Genomic DNA, 20,270 nt, shown 5'->3' on the forward strand with positions numbered 1-20,270 from the left:
CTGCTCCGCCAGTCAATCATGAATGGTCCTGAAGAAGGGGAACCTGAAATGTTGACTTCTCCACCTCCTGATGCTGCCTGGCTTGCTGTGTTTTTCCAGCCTCTTGCCTGTTTATTTTGGATTCCGCCATCTGCAGTTCTTTTGTCTCCCGCCATTCAATCATGGCTGATAAGTTTCTCAACCCCATTCTCCCCGTAACCCTTGATCCCCATGATACTCAAGAACCTATCCAGCGCAGTCTTAAACATAATCAATGACCTGGCCTCCACAGACGTCTGTGGCAATGAGTGATGATTCACAGAAAATGGTTAGTGTTTTCAGAAAGGAGTTTGATATAGTCCTTGGGGATAAGGGTATGAGAAAGTGGGAACAGGGTCTGGACTTGGATGATCAGCCTTGAACACACTGAATGTAGGAATGGTCTCAAAGGGCCGACTCCTGCTCCTTCTTTACGAAATCTCTCTACTTATTGCAACTTGGTGACTTCAAAATGTCACTCACTGGCTTCATTTGAGAGAATTTGAGAGGTTCCCTGTCAATTAAAGTGATTTGGTTTGGGGCTAAGCACAAGGCGATCACTCAGTTCAAAGCCCGGGACCAATGGAACAAGATCGGGCCGAGAGCCCGGGGGGGGGCGGGGCCGAGAGCCCGGGGGCGGGGCCGAGAGCCCGGGGGGGGGGGGGGGGGGCCGAGAGCCCGGGGGGGGGGGGGGCGCGGGCCGAGAGCCCGGGGGGGGGGCGCGCGGGCCGGAACCCGCCGGAACCCGCCGGAACCCGGGGCGCGGGCTCTCGTTTCCCCGCGGACGGTTCTAGCGGGTGCACCAGCGCCCACTGGGGGACTGCATTGGCGGCGGCACAGAGGGTTTCGGCAATGTCGGTGAGGGGAGTGAGAGGCTTCATGATCCGAGGTACAACCGGGGGACCGGGGGAGCGCGGGGATGGTGGGTCCTGATGACCCCAAATGTGGCTGAGAGCTGGCTATTCAGCCACGGGGGGAAGCATAGTCTCTGTGGGTTGGCACTGACCAGAGGAGGATCCCACCCTCATTGAACCTCCCAATACAGGACTGAGGGAGTGGGCACTGTCGGAGGGTCAGTGCTGAGGGAGTGCCGCACTGTCGGAGGGTCAGTGCTGAGGGAGTGCCGCACTGTCGGAGGGTCAGTGCTGAGGGAGTGTCGCACTGTCGGAGGGTCAGTGCTGAGGGAGTGTCGCACTGTCGGAGGGTCAGTACTGAGGGAGTGCCGCACTGTCGGAGGGTCAGTGCTGAGGGATTGTGGAAATTTCAGTCATAGAGATGTGCAGCACAGAAACAGACCCTTCAGTCCAACTCATTCACGCAGACCAGGTATCCTAAATTAATTTAATCTCATTTGCTAGCACTTGGCGTAATTCCATCTCTAAATCATTTCTATTCTTATACCCATCCAGATGCCTTTTAAATGTATAATTGTACCAGCCTGCACCACTTCCTCTGGCAGCTCATTCCATACACGCATCACCCTTTGAGTGAATAAGTTGCTCCTTAGGTCCCTTTTAAATCTTTCCCCTTTCACCTTAAACCTATGCCCTCTTGTTTTGGACTTCCCCCTCCCCCACCCCCCCCGGGCAATGACTTGGTCTATTTACCCTATCTATGCCCCTCATGATTTTATAAACCTCTCTATAAGGTCACCCCTCAGCCTCCAACACTTCAGCGAAAACCGCCCCATCCCATTCAGTTTCTCCCTATGGCTCAAACCCTCCAATCCTGGCAACACCCTTGTAAATCTTTTCTGAACATTTTCAAGTTTCTCTTCCTATAGCAGGGAAACCAGAATTACTGACATTATTCCAAAAGTGGTCTAACCAATGTCCTGTACAGCCACAACACTCCCAACCCCTATACCTCAAAACTCACCAATAAAGGCAAGCATACCAAACACCTTCTTCACTATCTTGTCTACCTGCGACTCCACTCTCAAGGAGCTATGACCCTACACTCCAAGGTTTCTTTGTTCAGCAACACTTCCCAGGACCTTACCATTAAGTGTATAAATCCTCCTCTGTTTTGCCTTTCCAAAGTGCAGCAACTCACATTTACCTAAATTAAACTCCATCTGCCACTCCTTGGCCCATTGGCTTGTCTGATCAAGATTGCATTGTAACCTTCTGAGGTAATCTTCTCTGCTGTCCACTACATCTCCAATTTTGGTGCCATCCATAAGCTTACTAACTATACCGCCTATGTTCACATCTAAATCATTTATATAAATGACAAAAAGCAATGGACTCAGCATCGACCTTTTTGGCACACCACTGGTCACGGGCCTCCAGTATGAAAAACAAACCTCCACCACCACCCTCTGTCTTTTGCTTTTGAACCAGTTCTGTATCCAAGTGGCTAGTTCTCCCTGTATTCCATGTGATCTAATCTTGCTAACCAATCTTGGAGGTTCAGTACGGAGGAAGTGCAGCAATGTTGGAGAGTCCATAGAGCTGTGCAGCACTGCAACGGAACCTTTTGTCCAACTCGCCCAGGCCAACCAGATATCCTAAATTAATCTAGTCCTCTTTGCTAGCATTTTGCCCATATCCCTCTAAAGCCTTTCCATTCAGATGACTTTTAAATATTGTAATTGTACCAGCCACCACCACTTCCTGTGGCAGCTCATTCCATACACGCACCACCCTCTGCGTGAAAAAGTTGTCCCCTAGGTCCCTTTTAAGTCTTTAACCTCTCACCCCATAAACCTATGCCCTCTAGTTTTGGACTGCCATACTCTGAGGAAATGACCTTGTCAGTTTACACTATCCATGCCCCTCATAATTTGATAAACCGCTATAAGGTCACCCTTCAGCCTCTGAAGCAGTATGGAGTGAATAGTGCTGTGTTTTAGACGATGCACTTACTCAATAATCTGAATGCCCTTTCAGATGCGTCTGAGAAATCCCTTGCAACTTATTTGAGGAAATGTACTCCTCTTTTCCTGATGTTCTGGCCAATATTTACCCCACAATCAATTCTGGTCATTTTCATGTTAATATCTCAATAAATTTGCTATTTGCCCATTTCCTCTATTATAACAGTTCAAAATACATTATTAATGTAATTTGCCATGGAGCACCCTGAAGCTGTAAATGGTGCTGAAAATTGCCATGTCCTTTTGTTCAGAATGTTCTTTTCAGCAGAGACTGTCTGCTGACCGTTCATACTGGGACATTAACCATTGGGGGAGTGAGACAGCACGTTTAGGGTGTGTGGGGAAAATAACAACAGCAGGATGTTGCTGATTTAGGGAAACTTGATTGATTCAGGGAAACTTGATTGATTCTTTGGATAAATGTAGAACTTTTCTGTTGTTAATGTAGTAAAACTTTGCAGGTTCCTTCAGCATAGCATATTAAACAGTAATCAAACAGCATATAACATGAGGCACACGAGGAGGTGTATGGACAGGTTACTAAAAGTTTTATGAAAGAGATAGGAATGTTTAAGGAACATCTGAAAGAGCAGGAGCGATGCTGAGGGTTTGGGAATTACTGAATTTGGGACCAAAGCAGCTGAAGCCTGCCACTATGAGAGAGGCACAGATTTTGGAGGATTGTAGAAGGAGGAGATTACAGAGGGAGGGACATGGTCTTGGATCGAATTGAAAAAAAGAATGGTAATTTTAACATCTCTGTGTTGCAAGACTGGGAGCTGTTGTAGATTTGTGAGCAGAGGGGTAATAAGTGAACAGAGCTTGGTGTAGTCTGAGGTTACAGAGGGTAGAAATGTGTGACAGGCCAGAAGAGGTGTGTAAAAGCATCAGGGCTCACAGGCTGTGCTTGTTTCTCTAGGCCGGCAGTGTATATTCCAGCAGCCAAGGCTTTCCAAGATGGTGCAACACCAGAGCTTTCTCCTCTGCACTTGTTGTAAGGAAGGTCACTATGCTCCTGCAGATCTCCATGAGCTTGACTGTTTGCAGCCTGACACTGCAGCCGATGACATTGACGGATGCTATACTGCCCAGCAGCGGGCAGCTGTCCTGAGGGTACTGAACACAGCTTCCCGCGAGGAGCTGGCAGGAATCAAGCTGCTGCGGGGCAGAAAGTCGGCCAACATTGTGGAGTACAGGGCAGGGCGCGGACCATTCACCAACCTGCAGAGTCTGTTGGAGGTGCCCCTCTTCAAACACAAAACTATCATGAAGGTGTGTCAGTCAATCCTGAACCCCTGTCAGGAGCCTGGGAAGAAAGAGAAGAAATTCCAGGGTTTGAAATTTATCAAACCTGACGTAGAACGAAAGCGACTTCTGGTAAGGACCTGCTGGGGAGGATGTACAGTCAGTAAACTGGACAGGCAGTCGTGTACTGGAGCTATAATCAGGATAATGGGCAAGCAGTCTGCATACATTATATGTAATCAGAATAATAGGCTTCCAGTCAGTATACTGGAAAAATTAACAGTATAATGGGTTTCCAGTCAGTACACTGGATATGCGATCTATATAATGGAAATGCAGTTGGTAAACTGATACTCAAACTCGTGATCCTCTGATTCCAAACTTCTGACTGATGAGCTGTAACTGACAATGATTGGTACGTCTAATTACAGTGTCGTCGATGTGGACCATTTGTGATACAAATGTGAGGGTAGCAGTTTATATTGTGGAATTGCTGTCTGTAGGTGGTACAAAAGGATGGGGATGGCGTAGTGGTGTCATTGGAGGGGTAATCCAGGACCCCAGGTTAACGTTCTGGGGTCATGGATTCAAGATGGTGAAATTTATATTCAATTTAAAAAAAAATCTGTCATAGAAAGATAGCCCATTGGCAACTGTCTGGTTCACTAGGGCAGGAAATCTGCCATCCTTAGCTGGTCTGACCTACGTTTGACTCTATACCCACAGCAACGTGGCAGATTCTTCTCTGCCCTTTGGGGTGGGCAAAAAGTGAACGAATAAAATAGTTGTGACAGTAGAAATTAGGTTTGATCAGAAATGTGTTCAATAGTAATTTAAATGTACAGATGTGATGACTGGTCACTCCTGCTGGAATTGAGAGGTTTTTGCTTCATATGTTTATGCAGTTTCCAGAAAGGAATTAGTGAGCTGAATGCTGCAGGTCAATAATAGCACAGAAGTAATCTTTATTCTAGAATACTGTGGGCAGGGGGTTAGACACTCTGACTGGGGAGAAGTTTTACCCAAGTATGTCCTTTTTATTTTTCACAAGGCAGTCAATAGCATCGTGTCAGTTGTGTTTGGAATCCGTAAGATTGCATGGGCTCACGTGGATCGGAATCTGACTGTCCTGGACTGGAACCAGGAAACGAGTCATCGGTACATGAAAGGACCATACCTGCCCTCCATCTACCTCGAGGAGGCAAGTGAGCTCAGCAGGTTTCTCTCCCCATTGCAGTTGTCTAGGGAAAGTGGGCAGTTGTATTATCTTCCCAGTGTTTGTATTGTCTGTTGAAGATCGAAGGTTAGGGGGTGGTCTAATTAAGGTGTTTTGAGATGATGCATAAACACAGTTTCCTCTTATAGGATCCAAGCTGTGAACTCATGGATAAATTCCCAGAAATTTCACCAGTTTTGTTTTTTATTCTTTTGTGAGTGTCACTGGCTTAGTTACCTGTCCCTAATTGCCTTTGAATGGAATGTTCATGCCAGGCTATTCCAGAATCAGCCATCTCATGTAGGCTGGACCAGGCAAGGGTGGCAGTTTTCCTTCTCTGTAGGACACCAGTGGACCAGATGGGTTCTTAGAGCAATTGGTTTTGCCTCCATTACTGAATCTAACTTTCAATTCCGATTGCACTAACTGCCGTAATGTCCCCAGAACATTAGCCTGAGCCTCTGGAGGACTAGTCCAGTGAGAAATTAGGAATGGGATAACAAATGTTAGCCCAGCCAGTGACATCCATATCTCACAAAAGAATAAAAGACCTATCGCTCCACTATCTTTTAGATGACATCCTCCTCCAGCCTAAACAGCAAATAAAACAGTATTGTTCACCATGGCCAGTATTTAAAAAGATTTTTAGCCAGTTTGTTCAGATGTGTAGTGTCACGTCTCTGAGCAGATGGATTAGAGGTAGGCATGCCCAACACTGCACCATGTGAGACCTTCCTGTATTTTAATAATGAGTGAGTCCCGTAATTTGAAAAGAACAAGACAAATACCTCAGTTTTGTCTTTATTCTTGGCTGGGGGAGGGGGTGGTGGTTGCTCGTAGGCAATTGATCTTCCATTTCTGGAGGGTTAGTAATTGGTGGGGTCGCTGGAACAAGATTATCCTTAAAATCAGAGTTTCAATCAATAATGGGGGATGTTATAGATCATCCGTTTACACAAGGGGCATTGGAAAACTGGAACCTGTTCCCCCCCCCCCCCCCCCCCAAAAAAAAAGATGCTTGGATGCTGTGAATTAAAAATGTCAAAGTAGAGGTTGATATGCCTTTTGCTTGTGGCTTAAGGGTTACCAAACCCAAACAGGTTTTCAGAGTAATGCTACATTTCAATCATGAGCCTAGAAAAGGCTAGAGGGGCTGATTGTCCTCCTCCTATTCACATGAAACTGCGATGGATCTGAAAGTTGGAGCAGGGCAGGAATGCTGCCTTGTGGAGAGAGACCAGACTCCGGCTTTGTTCAAAGTGTCTCCCTCAGTGACCCAGTGTCAGCTGCTGCTTTCCTGCAATTCACCACAGCTGAGAAACAGGAAAACAGGCTATCTCTTTCACTATCCTAAATACTCATGCACTCCACAGAAGATATGAGTTTATCTGGGCGGTGGGGAGGTCAAGCAGGTGGGAGAGTCAGGAGTCACTAGGCACTGATTTGGAGTAATTGTCAACAGATCCAGAGGGAGATGTATTTTTACCCTGTACATTGTCAGTCTAGAATACGTTGGTTCAACGATCTGTGGGAAGAAAATTTAGAAATACCTTTCAGAAGAGTATTTGTTAAATACTTGAAAGGGAAGAAGTTTGCAGGACCATGGGGCAACAGCAGGATGTGGGACAGCTTTCAAAGAGCTGGTACAAGTGTGATGAACTGAATGGCCTCTAGATTCCTAGAAAATTCCAATGTTCTTTCTCACTTTTTTCCATTGATTTGCAGATCTCCTCCGCTGTCTCAAAAATCCCCAAAGCAGATTTCTTCATCTTGGAGAAGCCTAGCATCTCAGTCCAGAACACCAACCTGTTCCCTGTGACTTTGCACTTGCGCACTATTGAGGCTATGCTACACGGGCTACTGGGGGCAAGTTTCCTGGAGGATGGTCAGCACAAGGTGCTGAGCGTGGTGCGTACTGCTGTTGGGAAGCACTTTGAGTTGATGGTGGGGGAATCCCGGACGAGTGGCAGGGAACTGGTCCAGCAGTTCATGATTGACTCAGTGACACAGGAGCACCCTCGGGTGCTGTTCCCTCGGGACACTTTGGCCCGTTACAGGAGACTGTTTCAGAAGGGAAATGCAGATCGGGGAGAGGAAATGTGTGATGCTTTGCTGCAGGCTATTGCTTTCTATGAATTTCTGTTTAACAATCCTTAAAAATCACACCATAATTAAAGAGGGACTCAATTTTATCAATACAAACATCTTGATAAGTGCCACTCTTGGTCAGGGTGAAAAAAAGAAAATATCTACTTAAGTTTCTCCTTGTTCTCACTCCTCACTGATGTCTCATTGCCATGTGACTTATTAGTCACCCTTTGATACTTTGCCCATGTAGCCTCAGAGCACGGTGGTCCTTCCTGGTGGTCTGGTCAATCAGCATCAAAGAAGAGAGAGTTTGGTAACTGTCACATTGCTGTTTGTGGGAGGTTTGCTGTCAGCAAATTGGCTTCAATGCTTCCTAGACTCCAAAAGTGCCTGCACTTCAGAAGTACATCACTGACTCTAATGCATTTTGGGATGTTTGGTGGTCACGATAGGTGCTGTGGAAATGCAGGTTCTTTTCTTGTGCATGATCCCTGACTGAAAATGTTGGATTGATTACCTGACTGCAACAGGCTTCACTGTTAAGCTAAAACTTGATGCCTATTTGAACACTGTCCTAAATCCAAGGGCATTGATTGTAACTGATTTATCACACGACATTTAATAGAGAATTGAGTGGGTTGCAGGCAGCAATCAGCAAAACTTCAATCTAAAATATAAACAGAAAATGTTGGAAATATTCAGCAGTGCAAATAGCAGCTGTGGAGAGAGAAGCAGAAGTTAATGTTTCAGACTAATATTCTTTCTTCAGAACTGACTTGAAATGTTCATTTTGTTTGTCTTCATAGATGCTGTCACATTTGAGCATTTGCTGTTTTTATTACAGCTTTCCAACATTTACATTATTTTGCTTTATTGTTAGTAACTTCAGCCCATTGCTCGGAGACTCTTGCATCATTTATTTTTGCTCTATCCAACAATTCACATCTGTCTCGGTAATGTCAGAGCCAGTCCTGTTCCCTTGAAACATCTGAAGAACACACCTAAATTTAAATAGTGCCTTTCATGACTTAAGTGTCATGATTGTTGTAATGTAGGAAACATGGCTGCCACAGAGCATCATGATGACGATCAGGTAATGTATTTCAATGCTGTTGATTGAAGGATAAATATTGATTCCAGGACACTGGGGGTAAACCTCAATTGTGTCAGATACGATGGCAATTTTCAAAAACAAACTGAAATGGTAGATTAGATTCCCTACAGTGTGGAAACAAGCCCTTCGGCCCAACCAGTCCACACCGATCCTCCGCAGAGTAACCCACCCAGACCCATTTCACTCTGACCAATGCACCTAAAATTACGGGCAATTTAGCATGGCCAATTCACCTTTGGACTGTGGGAAGAAACCAGAGCACCCGGAGGAAACCCATGCAGACACAGGGAGAATGTGATGTGGCCTTCTCCTGACAGTACAGCTCTCCTTCAGAATTACTTACCTACTAAGATATCAAAGAGACCTAAGGGGTAACTTTTTCATGCAGAAGGTAGTAAGTGTATGGAATGAGCTGCCAGAGGATGTGGTGGAGGCTAGTACAATTGTAACATTTAAGAGGCATTTGGATGGGTATATGAATAGGAAGGGTTTGGAGGGATATGGGCCAGGTGCTGGCAGGTGGGACGAAAGTGGGTTGGGATATCTGGTCGGCATGGACTCTATGACTCTAGTTGGGCTTGACCAGGAACTCTAGATCATAGGTTGGAGTGGAATTTGAACCTATATTATTTTGACTCAACCCTGCACATATTACAGAGTCCTGACGAGTGTGTGTGTGTGTGAGAGAGAAGAGATCAGACAATACTCCAGGACAGTACAGATCAATTTTTCGCAGGGAGGGAGATCACACAGGGATTCACAAAGTTATCAAAGACAGTTTATTTTTATGAATTTGTGGAAAATGAGCTTATCTTCAGTGGTTGAGAGCTGTACCACTGATGTTATCCACTGTTATCCTGCCTCTGCTTTTTGAGCTGATCCTTTAACTGGATTTTGTGCAATTCAATTTCAAAACACCCAGATGATGGCTCCTTTGTGCACAGACTGGACTATGTGCACTATATTGTTTAAATTAATATTCAATTGTTTTTATGGTTGAGCCACTCTATCTTTGAACACATCCATCATTGGTTGTTCTGGATGAAAGGTATTACAAGTCTTTCCACACTCAAGATAGCTTCTTATTGTGGGTTTAGATAATTATTGATTGCAATATAGTTTCAATTGGAGAGCTGCTCAAAACAGGCTATGAAATAACAGGGAAGTGGCTTCCATCTAGACACTTTCTTGATATTGATGATCAGCCAGTATTAAAATGAATGGTGGAGTAGGCTTAAGGGGTTGAATGGCTTACGCCACCTAATATGTTTCTGTTAAAATGAGTATTATCTGTAGGACCTGAACTCCTAAAACACTTGACAAGTCAAGTCAATGAAGTAATTCTGAAATATAGTCATTGTTGAAAAGTAGGAAACATGGCAGTTAATTTACACACAGTAAACTCCCATAATCAGTAATGAATGTTTGTGATTTGCTAGAATGTACATCATCATTTTATTGTTTTCATGAGCCTTGACGACTACTCACCCCATCAGCACATTATTTTGTCAAGTTTATCCAGCTTCCCTCAAACTGGATTAATAACTGAATATTAATTTAAACAATATAGTACACGATTCACTTCAACTACTCCCTTGTGGTAGCAAGTTCCATTGTGTTTAATGACATTTCTCCCAAGTTTCCCTTTAGATATATTAGCAATTATCTTGGATTGTTCTAGTTTTCACAAACATAGTATCTTGCCTATCCTAAAAATCTTGTCAAAACCAGAAATGAAAAACATCACCCTCCACCCTCTCCTTTCTGGAGGAGAAGTCCAGCCTGTTCAATTTTTTGATAGCTAGAATCTCTGTTTTGGCATCATCCTTGTAAATATTACTTGTATGTTCTCCAGTGCCTCTTTATAACATGGAAACCACACTTTCCACTTATCTCAAATCAACCTCAATTCTATCAGCATTCTCTGTTGATTTAAACATAAAATGATTGATTAGCAAGTATGCAGACGATATGCAAATTGGTGGAATGGTATGTAGATATAGACCTTAGATTACAGAAGCAGATAAAACAGGCTGGTCACATGGGCTGATCAGTGGCAAGTGGAATTCAATCCATATTAAAAAGTGTGAGGTGATGCACATTGGCAAGAGGAAACATGTTGAATGGTAGGACTTTGGGAAACACCCAGGATCTGAGGTTCTGTGACATGCATGTCCACCAGTCCCATATATACACACTTTTACTAACCAAGGCATAAGAATTTATGACGAGGATGGGTAACCAGATCCCAAATGTTTCCTCTGATTTCTCTTCACAGATGCTGCCAGACCTGCTGAAATTTAGCAGCAATTTATGTTTTGATTGTGTTGGATAAGACTTTATATAATTCCAGCATAACCGTCGAGGGTTAGTTAGGCCACAGTGGGAATATCACGTACAGTTCTGGTAATCACATTACAGGAAGGATGTGACCTCACTGGAAAGGGTGCAGAGCAGATTTACCAGGACGTTGCCTGGACTGAGTTTCAGTTATCAAGATAGATTGGAGATATTTTCCTTGGAGCAGGGAGACAGAGGGGAAATGATTGGGCATAGACAGGGTGGACAGGAAGGAATTGTTTTACCTTTGGTGGAGGGAATCAATTACATGGGACAATAGATTAAATTAAGGGGTAGGAGGTTTAGAGGAGAGAAAGTGTTTTCACTCACAGGGTGGTAGGAAACTGGAACTCACTGCCTGTAAAGGTGGTAGAATGAAAAATCCTCATAACATTTAGGAATTTTTAGATGAGCATTTGCAATGTCAAAGCATATAGGCTGTGGCCCAAGTGCTAGAAAAGTGCTATAATAGTTGGATGCTTGTTTTTGACTGGTGTAAACGACGTGCTAAAGGACCTTTTTTTTTGTGCTGAAGATTTCAGTGATGTTGAGAATGTATTCAGAGAAATTGTGTTTTGACACAGGCCATCAGTGTAACTCACAGATCTGGCTTAGTCATTCACAATGGGAACTGAGAATGGAATGATTCCTGCTTGAGATATTCAAAACAGCCAAACCCAATTCATTCAGCACTAAATCTAAAGAGGTTTATCCTCAAGGTCAAAGTCTATCAATTGGCATACGAGGGTCAGACTTCCAAAACCACAACAAAGAAACATTAATCATCTATTTGATCAAGGATTGTACCCAAATCCCTGAGTGTTATCCAGAGCACGACAGTGGCTTCAGAATGCAGAGGACAGAGTGATAAAGAGCCATGCTGTAGAAAGTTGATATTTCCCTGGTGCAAGGACCCACAACTAACTAGTTACGGTCATTGTCTCTGGTTTGTTTGTCCTCTAGGGCTATGCTCACTCCATAGTCACATATTCCGAGCAAGGACACTAGGTAGAATCATACAGCACATAAACTACTTTTCAGCCCACCATGGCTACGAAGAAAATCTTGACTGCTTGCAGTGTTACTGGGGGCTACAATTTGTTAACACAGACAGGTTGCTTCAAGTACAAAACATCACCGGAAGACGCCATAACTATCGACAAAGCCAAAAATTCTCACCTGTAAAAGATTGCTAAGTTATTTTTGCTTTCTTGCAAAAAGGATTAAGCAAGGCAATTTACAAACTTCTTTTGGTTTTAAAGAAGTCAAAGAACTGAGTGTATTACACACAATTCATACAGTAATGCTTAATTTAAATTAAAAAGAACTTCTGTTGTACATAATATTGGAGACTGCAGGTTACCAGCATTTCTTTGATTTATTTAATTCCATATCCTATGACAGAATAGGGTATACAATCACACTATGCAATGCAAGGGTACTCCATCCTTTGTAAGATTCATGTAATATAAAATTGTAAGAATAAAAAGCTTTAGTGAAATGGAGAATGGATTCGAGCCATTCATGATTTATGACAACATTCACCTCAGCAGCCCAAAGAGGCTGTCACATTCAGTTACAAACAGCTTAGGGTCAGCCATTTGACACCAAGATACTTATCTGATCGCAAGGTCTGAAATTGGTCATGTTTATAACACTAATGGAAGATTTATAAACCAAATTTTGCATCTTTCAATCAAAAATGTTCCTGGGAATGGAACTGAAGGGAGGGAAAATCAAAATTGTTATTCATCCTATGTAATTAATACTTCCATTGCCTTGAGCTAGAGGGGAGGGGATGTGTGGAAGGAAAGAGAGAGAGAGGTAGGGAGGAGGTATATTCGTCAGCATTCTCACTCCTGATACCCATCCTGTGGCCTATGCTGGTATGCATGAAGTGCCAATGACAGATTAGCACAAGACCACCTTGGCTGTAATGATTCACAGTCAAATAATACTCCCTTTTGACTCATAGATTATTGGGTGAGATACGACAAAGTACTTGTTAAACAAATACTAACAAAATAGGAGGGCAGAAGTGTTATAGATCAACTTCCGGCACTCAAAATTATTATGAATTGGATTTTTACATTCTTAGACAGCAGATTTAGTTGTTCCACTGTAATTAAATTAACATTACCAACATTTTCCTACACACTTTCACATCACTTTACTGTACAAAAATGTCTCCACAAAATACACATATATACAGTGGACACAATAATGAAGTAAAAAGCCAGGGAGAAAAATACCCCAGTAATACAGTCTGCCTCAAATATGGTAATTCACTATACAATGAGTCAAGTTGAAATCTTCATGGAAAACTGTTTGCAAGGGCTTTCAGAGTGCTTTTAGGTAGCTCCAAGTGCACACTATCCAAATAATGCAAAAATCTGTAAAAGTAAAGCAGAGTTGTAAGTTGAAAAAATTTTGCTACACATACACATCAGATCAATCAGTATCTAATAGAAGACAGATGTAGAATTGTCCAGTGTATATTTCAAATTAAGGCCAGTTTTAACCAGCTCTGTTGCAGACAGTATTCAAAATCAAAGCTTCTGTAAACAGGCAGCAAAATAGCATTTCAACTATTGCAAATCACCTTTGTTGTTCTGCCATCCTCCGATCCAAACAAAATACCACCATCCCAAATTAAACTACTGAACTCAGGCAAATCGTGCAGATCCCCACTGTGGAGTTTTAACAGGGGAGTGGAGCATCTCCTGACCAGTCATTTTGTAGACACAGACATAGATTTTTGGCTAACTCAAGCAAATAGCAAAAGAAAAAAATTTGAGGACAAATCCACTGGCTGTCAAGAAATGGATGAAAAGTGGAGATGCAACAAATGGAAATTAAGGTGGCTCAGAACTGAATCATACATCATAAATTAGTTTAGCTAATGAACCCATGAATCGAGTCTGACCTGCTCTCCAATTGAAACAAGAACATAACTAACACATAACTTAAAGCCTTTTAGTGGGGGTTTTAAAAAGTGTAAATTAGAGGAGACATTCTTAGTCTTTGACTTCAGATAAATCTTTGTGCTAACAGCACCTTTAAACAAAGTTGTAAGGTACATACCTGCGTTTTAGTTTGCCTTGTTCTTTCAATTTCTCTGTCCTACAAATAGTGCGGAGAGATGGCAGATACTCCACAGCACTTGCTCGTCTGTTACCCAGACTTAGAAATGCCTTGCTTGAGAATACAGTTTTCAGCACCTCTATTCTTTTAGATGCAATACTGAAAAAGATAGACACCACAGATATTTCAGTACTTTCCACGTTCAAATTCAAGAAAAAGAATTATTTTGCAGGTACCATTGATGTTGAATTTATTTTCTCCTGACTACATAGCAGTATGAAATGTTCATCTCAGTTTTTTCTCTGGTGCAGATGAAAATACTATTTTAAAAATTTACTTGTTATATTTTGGGTCCCACTGAAACTGTGGAAATCTGATTGGTTGCACCTCAAAGATTATACTTCTGACAACAGGAACATTGGTTGGTTTATTTTGCACACTTTCCAGGAATTGCTAGGTCCCATATATTCTACCAACTGAATTGTATATAGTATACTACAGGACACAACACTAGCGTAGCAGTGCAGACCTGGGTATATAACACACTTGAGCATACAATGTAGACTGATTGCTAGTGTGGGACGAAGAGAGTGCCAGTATCACATGTTCAGCACTGAGGAAGAGCTGCAGTGCCAGATGAACAACACTGGGGGAGCACTGCAGTGTCAGACAGTCAATATTGAGAGAGAGCTGCAGTGTCAGAGAGTCAGTATTGAGGAAGTGCCACACTGTGAGATGGTCAGTATTTAGAAGAGATATTAAAGTTTCAACGTCGGTTTAAAAGAACCATAACATTATTTGAAGAGAAACATGGGAGTTTTCCTGATATTCTGGTCAATATTTAACACTCAAGCAATGCTATCATAAAGAATTAGGTTGGTTATTGAGCTTGGGACTGCTGTGCACAAATAAGACTGTCCGATTTATTACAATACAGTCATGATGCTTCAAATATTTCTTTAGCCGAGAAGCTCATGGGACATCCTGAGGAAATCCATTTCTTTTTGTCACTACCCATTTAAGGCTCTCTGCATCTTCTTATCCAGGGGTAAAAGGAAGTAACGTAGAAAGGTTACTGCAATAGCAATCTGTTGCTTCCAGAGTGGAGGGCTGTGGTTTAACCCAATTCGCTTTGACTCCGTATTCCACTTGTCAATATTTATGGTTTAGCTCACAATAGTTTGGACATTGATACCAAAGTCTTCCCTATGGGAACTTCTAAACCACATTGGCCTTGTATATTTAAAAAACATCCAAAACTTTGGTATGGTCTGCACTGAACTTCACTTATTGCAGTTCAGCAAAGTGTTAAACTGTAATCACGCTAGATTCACATGTGTACTTCTAACTACTAGCTTCGTATCAGTGACTTGCTTGGTACCCTACATTAGTACTGATATTTCAGATTATGAATTTACATCAAGACAGAAGCGCTTTGAAGCAGACTCTAGGATGCAGTACTCCATAGCTCCTTCCCCATTATGACTCTACCATTTACTTCCTCTTCAGCTGAATAATATCAAGTGGTTTACATCCTAAAACTCAGTCAGCATACTGCTTTGACATGGTGGCTCAGTGGTTAGCACTGCTGCCTCACAGCGTCAGAGACCTGGGTTCAATTCCCACCTCAGGCAACTGTCTGTGTGGAGTTTGCACATTCTTCCCGTGTCTGTGTGGATTTCTTCCAGGTCCTCTGGTTTCCTCCCACAGTCCAAAAGTGTGCAGGTTAGGTGAATTGGTCATGCTAAATTGCCTGTAGTGTTAGGTGAAGGGATAAATGTAGGGAAATGGGTCTGGATGGGTTGCTCTTCGGAGGGATTATGTGGACTTGTTGGGCTGAAGGGCCTTTTCCACATTAAGTAATCTAATAATCTCAGTCTTTTAAAATTCATTTATGAGACATCACTGGCTAGGCCAGTATTTATTGACCATCCCCAATGTCCAGAGAGCAGTTAAGAATCAACCACATTATTGCGGGTCTGGAGTCACATCTAGGCCAGACCAGAGAAGGATGGCAATTTCCTTCTGAAAGGACATCAGAGAAAGCAACAGTTTCATGTTCATCATTAGACTCTTAATACCAGATTTTTATTGAATTCAAATTTGATCATCTGCCATGACAGGATTCGAGCCCAGGCTCCCAGAACATTACCTGGGTCACTGTATTAACAGTCTAGCAATCATACCACTTGTTCATCATCTTGCCAGTCTTCCACAGAAAAAGGAATTAGAAAAATAAAATTACAGTGGCAGCAACATTGCTTGTACAATTCACAAGTTTTGGAGAAGTCAGCAAGACAAAACAGCTCAATGAGATACAAATGTCAATGGTTAAATCTCACCTTGTGATCGGAATATGTTCTATTTGTGGATCTCAGAGCTGCAGAATTTGCTGTGAATATTTCCAACTTCCACTTTTTAAAAAAAAAGAGGAAGGGAGAAACTTGCATGCAAAAAACATTTCATGACCTCAGAGCATCACCAATCTCCCAGCAGTAACTTTAAATGATTTTGAATGAGGGACAAATATTAGCTTCAGGCTTCCAGGGAAAACACATTTGTTCTTCTTTGAATAAAAACACAAAAACTTCTAAGGCCACATGAAATAAGTTTAATGCCCAAAAAAACCCTCTGACCTACATCTTATAGGGTGGCTGTTATGGGGTCTTTAACTTTCCTGATATTGACTGGGAAAGCTATGGCTCGAGTTCGTTAGATGGGTCGGTGTTTGTCCAATGTGTGTAGGAGGGTTTCCTGACAGAAACGTCGATTTCGCTGCTCGTTGGATGCTGCCTGAACTGCTGTGCTCTTCCAGCACCACTAATCCAGTATTTGGTTTTCAGCACCTGCAGTCATTGTTTTTACAATATGTAGACAGGCCAACAAGACATGAGGCTACACTGGATTTGGTTCTGGGTAACGAACCAGGCCAGGTGTTAGAATTGGAGGTAAGTGAGCACTTTGGGGACAGTGACCACAATTCGGTGATTTTTACTCTAGTGATGGAGAGGGATAAGTGTGCACTGCAGGGCAAGAGTTATAGCTGGGGGCAGGGAAATTATGATGCAGTGAGGCATGACTTAGGATGCGTGGCTTGGAAAAGTAGGCTTCAAGGCAAGGGCGTAATTGATATGTGGGGCTTGTTCAAGGAGCAACTATTGAGTGTCCTTGATAAATATGTACCTATCAGGCAGGGAGGAAAGGGTCGTGTGAGGGAGCCGTAGTTTAATAAGGAATTGGAATCCCTTGTTAAAGGGAAGAGGGCGCCTATGTAAAGATAAGGCGTGGAGGTTCAATTGGGGCGATTGAGAGTTATAAGGCAGCCAGGAAGGATCTGAAGAGAGAGCTAAGAGCAGCAAGGAGGGGACATGAAAAGTCCTTAGTTGGTAGGATTAGGGAAAACCCAAAGGCTTTCTATAGGTATGTCAGGAATAAAAGAATGACTAGGGTAGGAATAGGTCCAGTCAAGGATAGTAGTGGGAAGTTGCGAGTGGAGGCTGAAGAGATTGGGGAGACACCGAATGAATACTTTTCGTCAGTATTCACTCAGGAACAGGACATTGTTGCCGATGTGAATACTGAGTCACAATTAATTAGAATGGACGGCTTTAAGGTATGTAGGGAAGAGGTGTTGGAAATTCTGGAAAGGGTGAAAATAGATAAGTCCCCTGGGCCTGATGGCATTTATCCTAGGATTCTCTGGGGATCCAGGGAGGAGATTGCAGAGCCATTGGCCTTGATTTTTATGTCCTAGTTGTCTACAGGAATAGTGCCAGAAGACTGGAGGATAGCAAATGTGGTTCCCTTGTTCAAGAAGGGGAGTAGGGATAACCCTAGTAACTATAGGCCGGTGAGTCTCACAATTCTCTCTAAGACTTTGCCCGCAGCAGAAGTAAGGGATACGATTTATGAACATCTGTGATCAAGGATAGTCAGCATGGTTTTGTGAAGGGCAGGTTGTGCCTCACAAACCTTTTTGAATTCTTTGAGGTGGTGACTAAGGAGATGGACGAGGGTAAAGCGGTAGATGTGGTGTATATGGATTTTAGTAAGGCTTTTGATAAGGTTCCCCATGGTAGGCTACTGCAAAAAATACGGCGGTATGGCATTGAGGGTGAGTTGGAGGTTTGGATTAGGAATTGGCTGGCTGGAAGAAGACAGAGGGTAGTAGTTGATGGTAAAGGTTCATCTTGGAGTGCAGTTACTAGCGGTGTTCCGCAAGGATCTGTTCTGGGACCATTGCTGTTTGTCATTTTTATAAATGACCTGGAGAAGGGGCTAGAAGGTTGGGTGAGCAAGTTTGCGGATGATACGAAAGTCAGTGGAGTTGTTGACAGTGAGGAAGGATGTGGCAGGTTACAGCGGGATATAGATAAGCTGCAGAGCTGGGCAGAAAGGTGGCAAATGGAGTTCAATGTGGGTAAGTGTGAAGTGATTCACTTTGGTAAGAGTAACAAAAAGATGGGGTACTGGGCTAATGGTCAGATACTTGGTAATGTGGATGAGCAGAGGGATCTTGGTGTCCATGTACACAGATCTCTGAAAGTTGCCACCCAGGTAAATAGTGCGGTGAAGAAGGCATATGGCGTACTGGCTTTTATTGGTAGAGGAATTGAGTTCCGGAGTCCTGAGGTCATGTTGCAGTTGTATAAGACTCTGGTGCGGCCGCGTCTGGAGTATTGTGTGCAGTTTTGGTCGCCATATTATAGCAAGGATGTGGAGGCACTGGAACGGGTGCAGAGGAGGTTTACCAGGATGTTGCCTGGTATGGTAGGAAGATCATATGAGGAAAGGTTGAGGCATTTGGGGCTGTTTTCATTGGTGAAAAGAAGGTTTAGGGGTGACTTGATAGAGGTGTACAAGATGATTAGGGGTTTAGATAGGGTTGACCATGAGAACCTTTTTCCACGTATGGAGTCAGCTATTACGAGGGGGCATAGCTTTAAATTAAGGGGTGGTAGGTATAGGACAAATGTTAGGGGTAGATTCTTTACTCAGCGAGTCGTGAGTTCATGGAATGCCCTGCCAGTAGCAGTGGTGGAATCTCCCTCTTTATGGGCATTTAAACAGGCATTGGATAGGCATATGGAGGATAGTGGGCTAGTGTAGGTTAGGTGGGCTTGGATTGGCGCAACATCGAGGGCCAAAGGGCTTGTACTTTTCTATGTTCTATTTCAGCACTAACTGATACCCTCTAATCTGCAGTAATCCTTTAGCACAACAGTGGCACCTCTCTGACCTGCAGCTCTCCTTCAGCACTACAAAGGAACGTAAGTACAAAACTGCATCCATTATATGCTGGAGTGGGGGATCAGCCTTCTCCTTTTGACACAATCAATAGATTAGATTCAAAGTCCACAGTCCTGTCACAGCCAATCACAGTGGTGAACAACTAAACAATTCATTGAAGGGAAGGCTACATAAATATTCCCATCCTTAATCAGGGAGCCTGGCACATCAGTGCGAAAGATAAAGCTGAAGCATTTGCAACAATCTTCAGTCAGAAGTGAAGATCTATCCTCAACTGGATGGATGATCCACTTCAACATCTTCTGGAGATCTCCAGCGCTACAGATGCCATTCTTCAGCCAATCCTATTCGCATGATTGCAAATAAATGGCTGATGACAGTTACAGGTCCTGACAATATTCCAGCAATAGTATTGAAGACTTGTGCCAAAGTACTTAATACAATCCTAGCCAAAATCATCTAATAACAGCTACAACACATACATGTGGTATGAACATGCACATATAAATGCCAATGTGGGAAATTATTTAGGTATATCCTATTCACAAAAAAACAGGGCAAATCCAACTCAATCAATTACAACTCCTTTAGTCTACTCTCAGTCGTCAGTAAAATGATGGAATTCCTTCAAGCAGTTTAGTAAGAATCTGCTCACTGATGCTCAATTTGGGATTCAGAAGGGACACCCGGCTCCTGATCTGATTGGAGCCTTAGATCAAACATTGACAAAAATGCTGAACTCCAAATGGGAAACTAGAGTAACTTCCTTTGACATCAAGGGTCCATTTGACCAAGTGTGTTGTAAGGGAAAATATATTTTTTCCCTGTGGACTATAAACCGCAATGCAAATCCGAATGCTTTATAGCTGAAATATCAGAAGAATTGTGTAACATGAAATACAACTACTGCAGTTTTAACAGTTCAACACAATATTACTTTTTGAAGCAGTGGGATTTTTACTTTGACACTGAGTGGCACTAAGAGTCTTTGAGTTAAGGAAGGGCTGTCTAACAACAGTCCTATGATTGATTGA

At 42.9% G+C, this 20,270-nt stretch overlaps 2 protein-coding genes across 6 annotated transcripts in view; one reads left to right on the forward strand and one right to left on the reverse strand.

The window, feature by feature from the left end:
- Nucleotides 1–223: 223 nt before the first annotated feature.
- On the forward strand, nt 224–12,164 carry tefm (transcription elongation factor, mitochondrial). 2 transcript variants are annotated; one of them, XM_072558931.1, is made up of 4 exons: nt 224–307; nt 3,819–4,276; nt 5,196–5,345; nt 7,086–12,164. In XM_072558931.1, exons 2-4 carry the CDS (start codon nt 3,857–3,859, stop codon nt 7,515–7,517), a joined length of 1,002 nt encoding a protein of 333 aa, XP_072415032.1. In that variant the 5' UTR covers nt 224–307; nt 3,819–3,856; the 3' UTR covers nt 7,518–12,164. The 2 variants fall into 2 exon arrangements, with proteins under 2 accessions (XP_072415032.1, XP_072415031.1); XM_072558930.1 differs by lacking the exon at nt 224–307 and adding an exon at nt 761–907.
- A 97-nt stretch (nt 12,165–12,261) lies between these two features.
- atad5a (ATPase family AAA domain containing 5a) overlaps nt 12,262–20,270 on the reverse strand; it is a 59,649-nt gene continuing 51,640 nt past the window's right edge. For all 4 annotated transcript variants that reach the window (XM_072558928.1, XM_072558929.1, XM_072558927.1 and 1 more), the window contains 2 exons: nt 13,987–14,145; nt 12,262–13,295 (listed from right to left, as the gene is read on the reverse strand). In XM_072558928.1, coding sequence (XP_072415029.1) covers nt 13,217–13,295; nt 13,987–14,145 — 238 coding nt within the window. In that variant the 3' untranslated portion in view covers nt 12,262–13,216. The remainder of the gene's footprint in view (nt 13,296–13,986; nt 14,146–20,270) is intronic.

The sequence above is a fragment of the Chiloscyllium punctatum genome, chromosome 39, assembly GCF_047496795.1.
Source record: "Chiloscyllium punctatum isolate Juve2018m chromosome 39, sChiPun1.3, whole genome shotgun sequence".
In the NCBI taxonomy this organism is placed as follows: domain Eukaryota; kingdom Metazoa; phylum Chordata; class Chondrichthyes; order Orectolobiformes; family Hemiscylliidae; genus Chiloscyllium; species Chiloscyllium punctatum.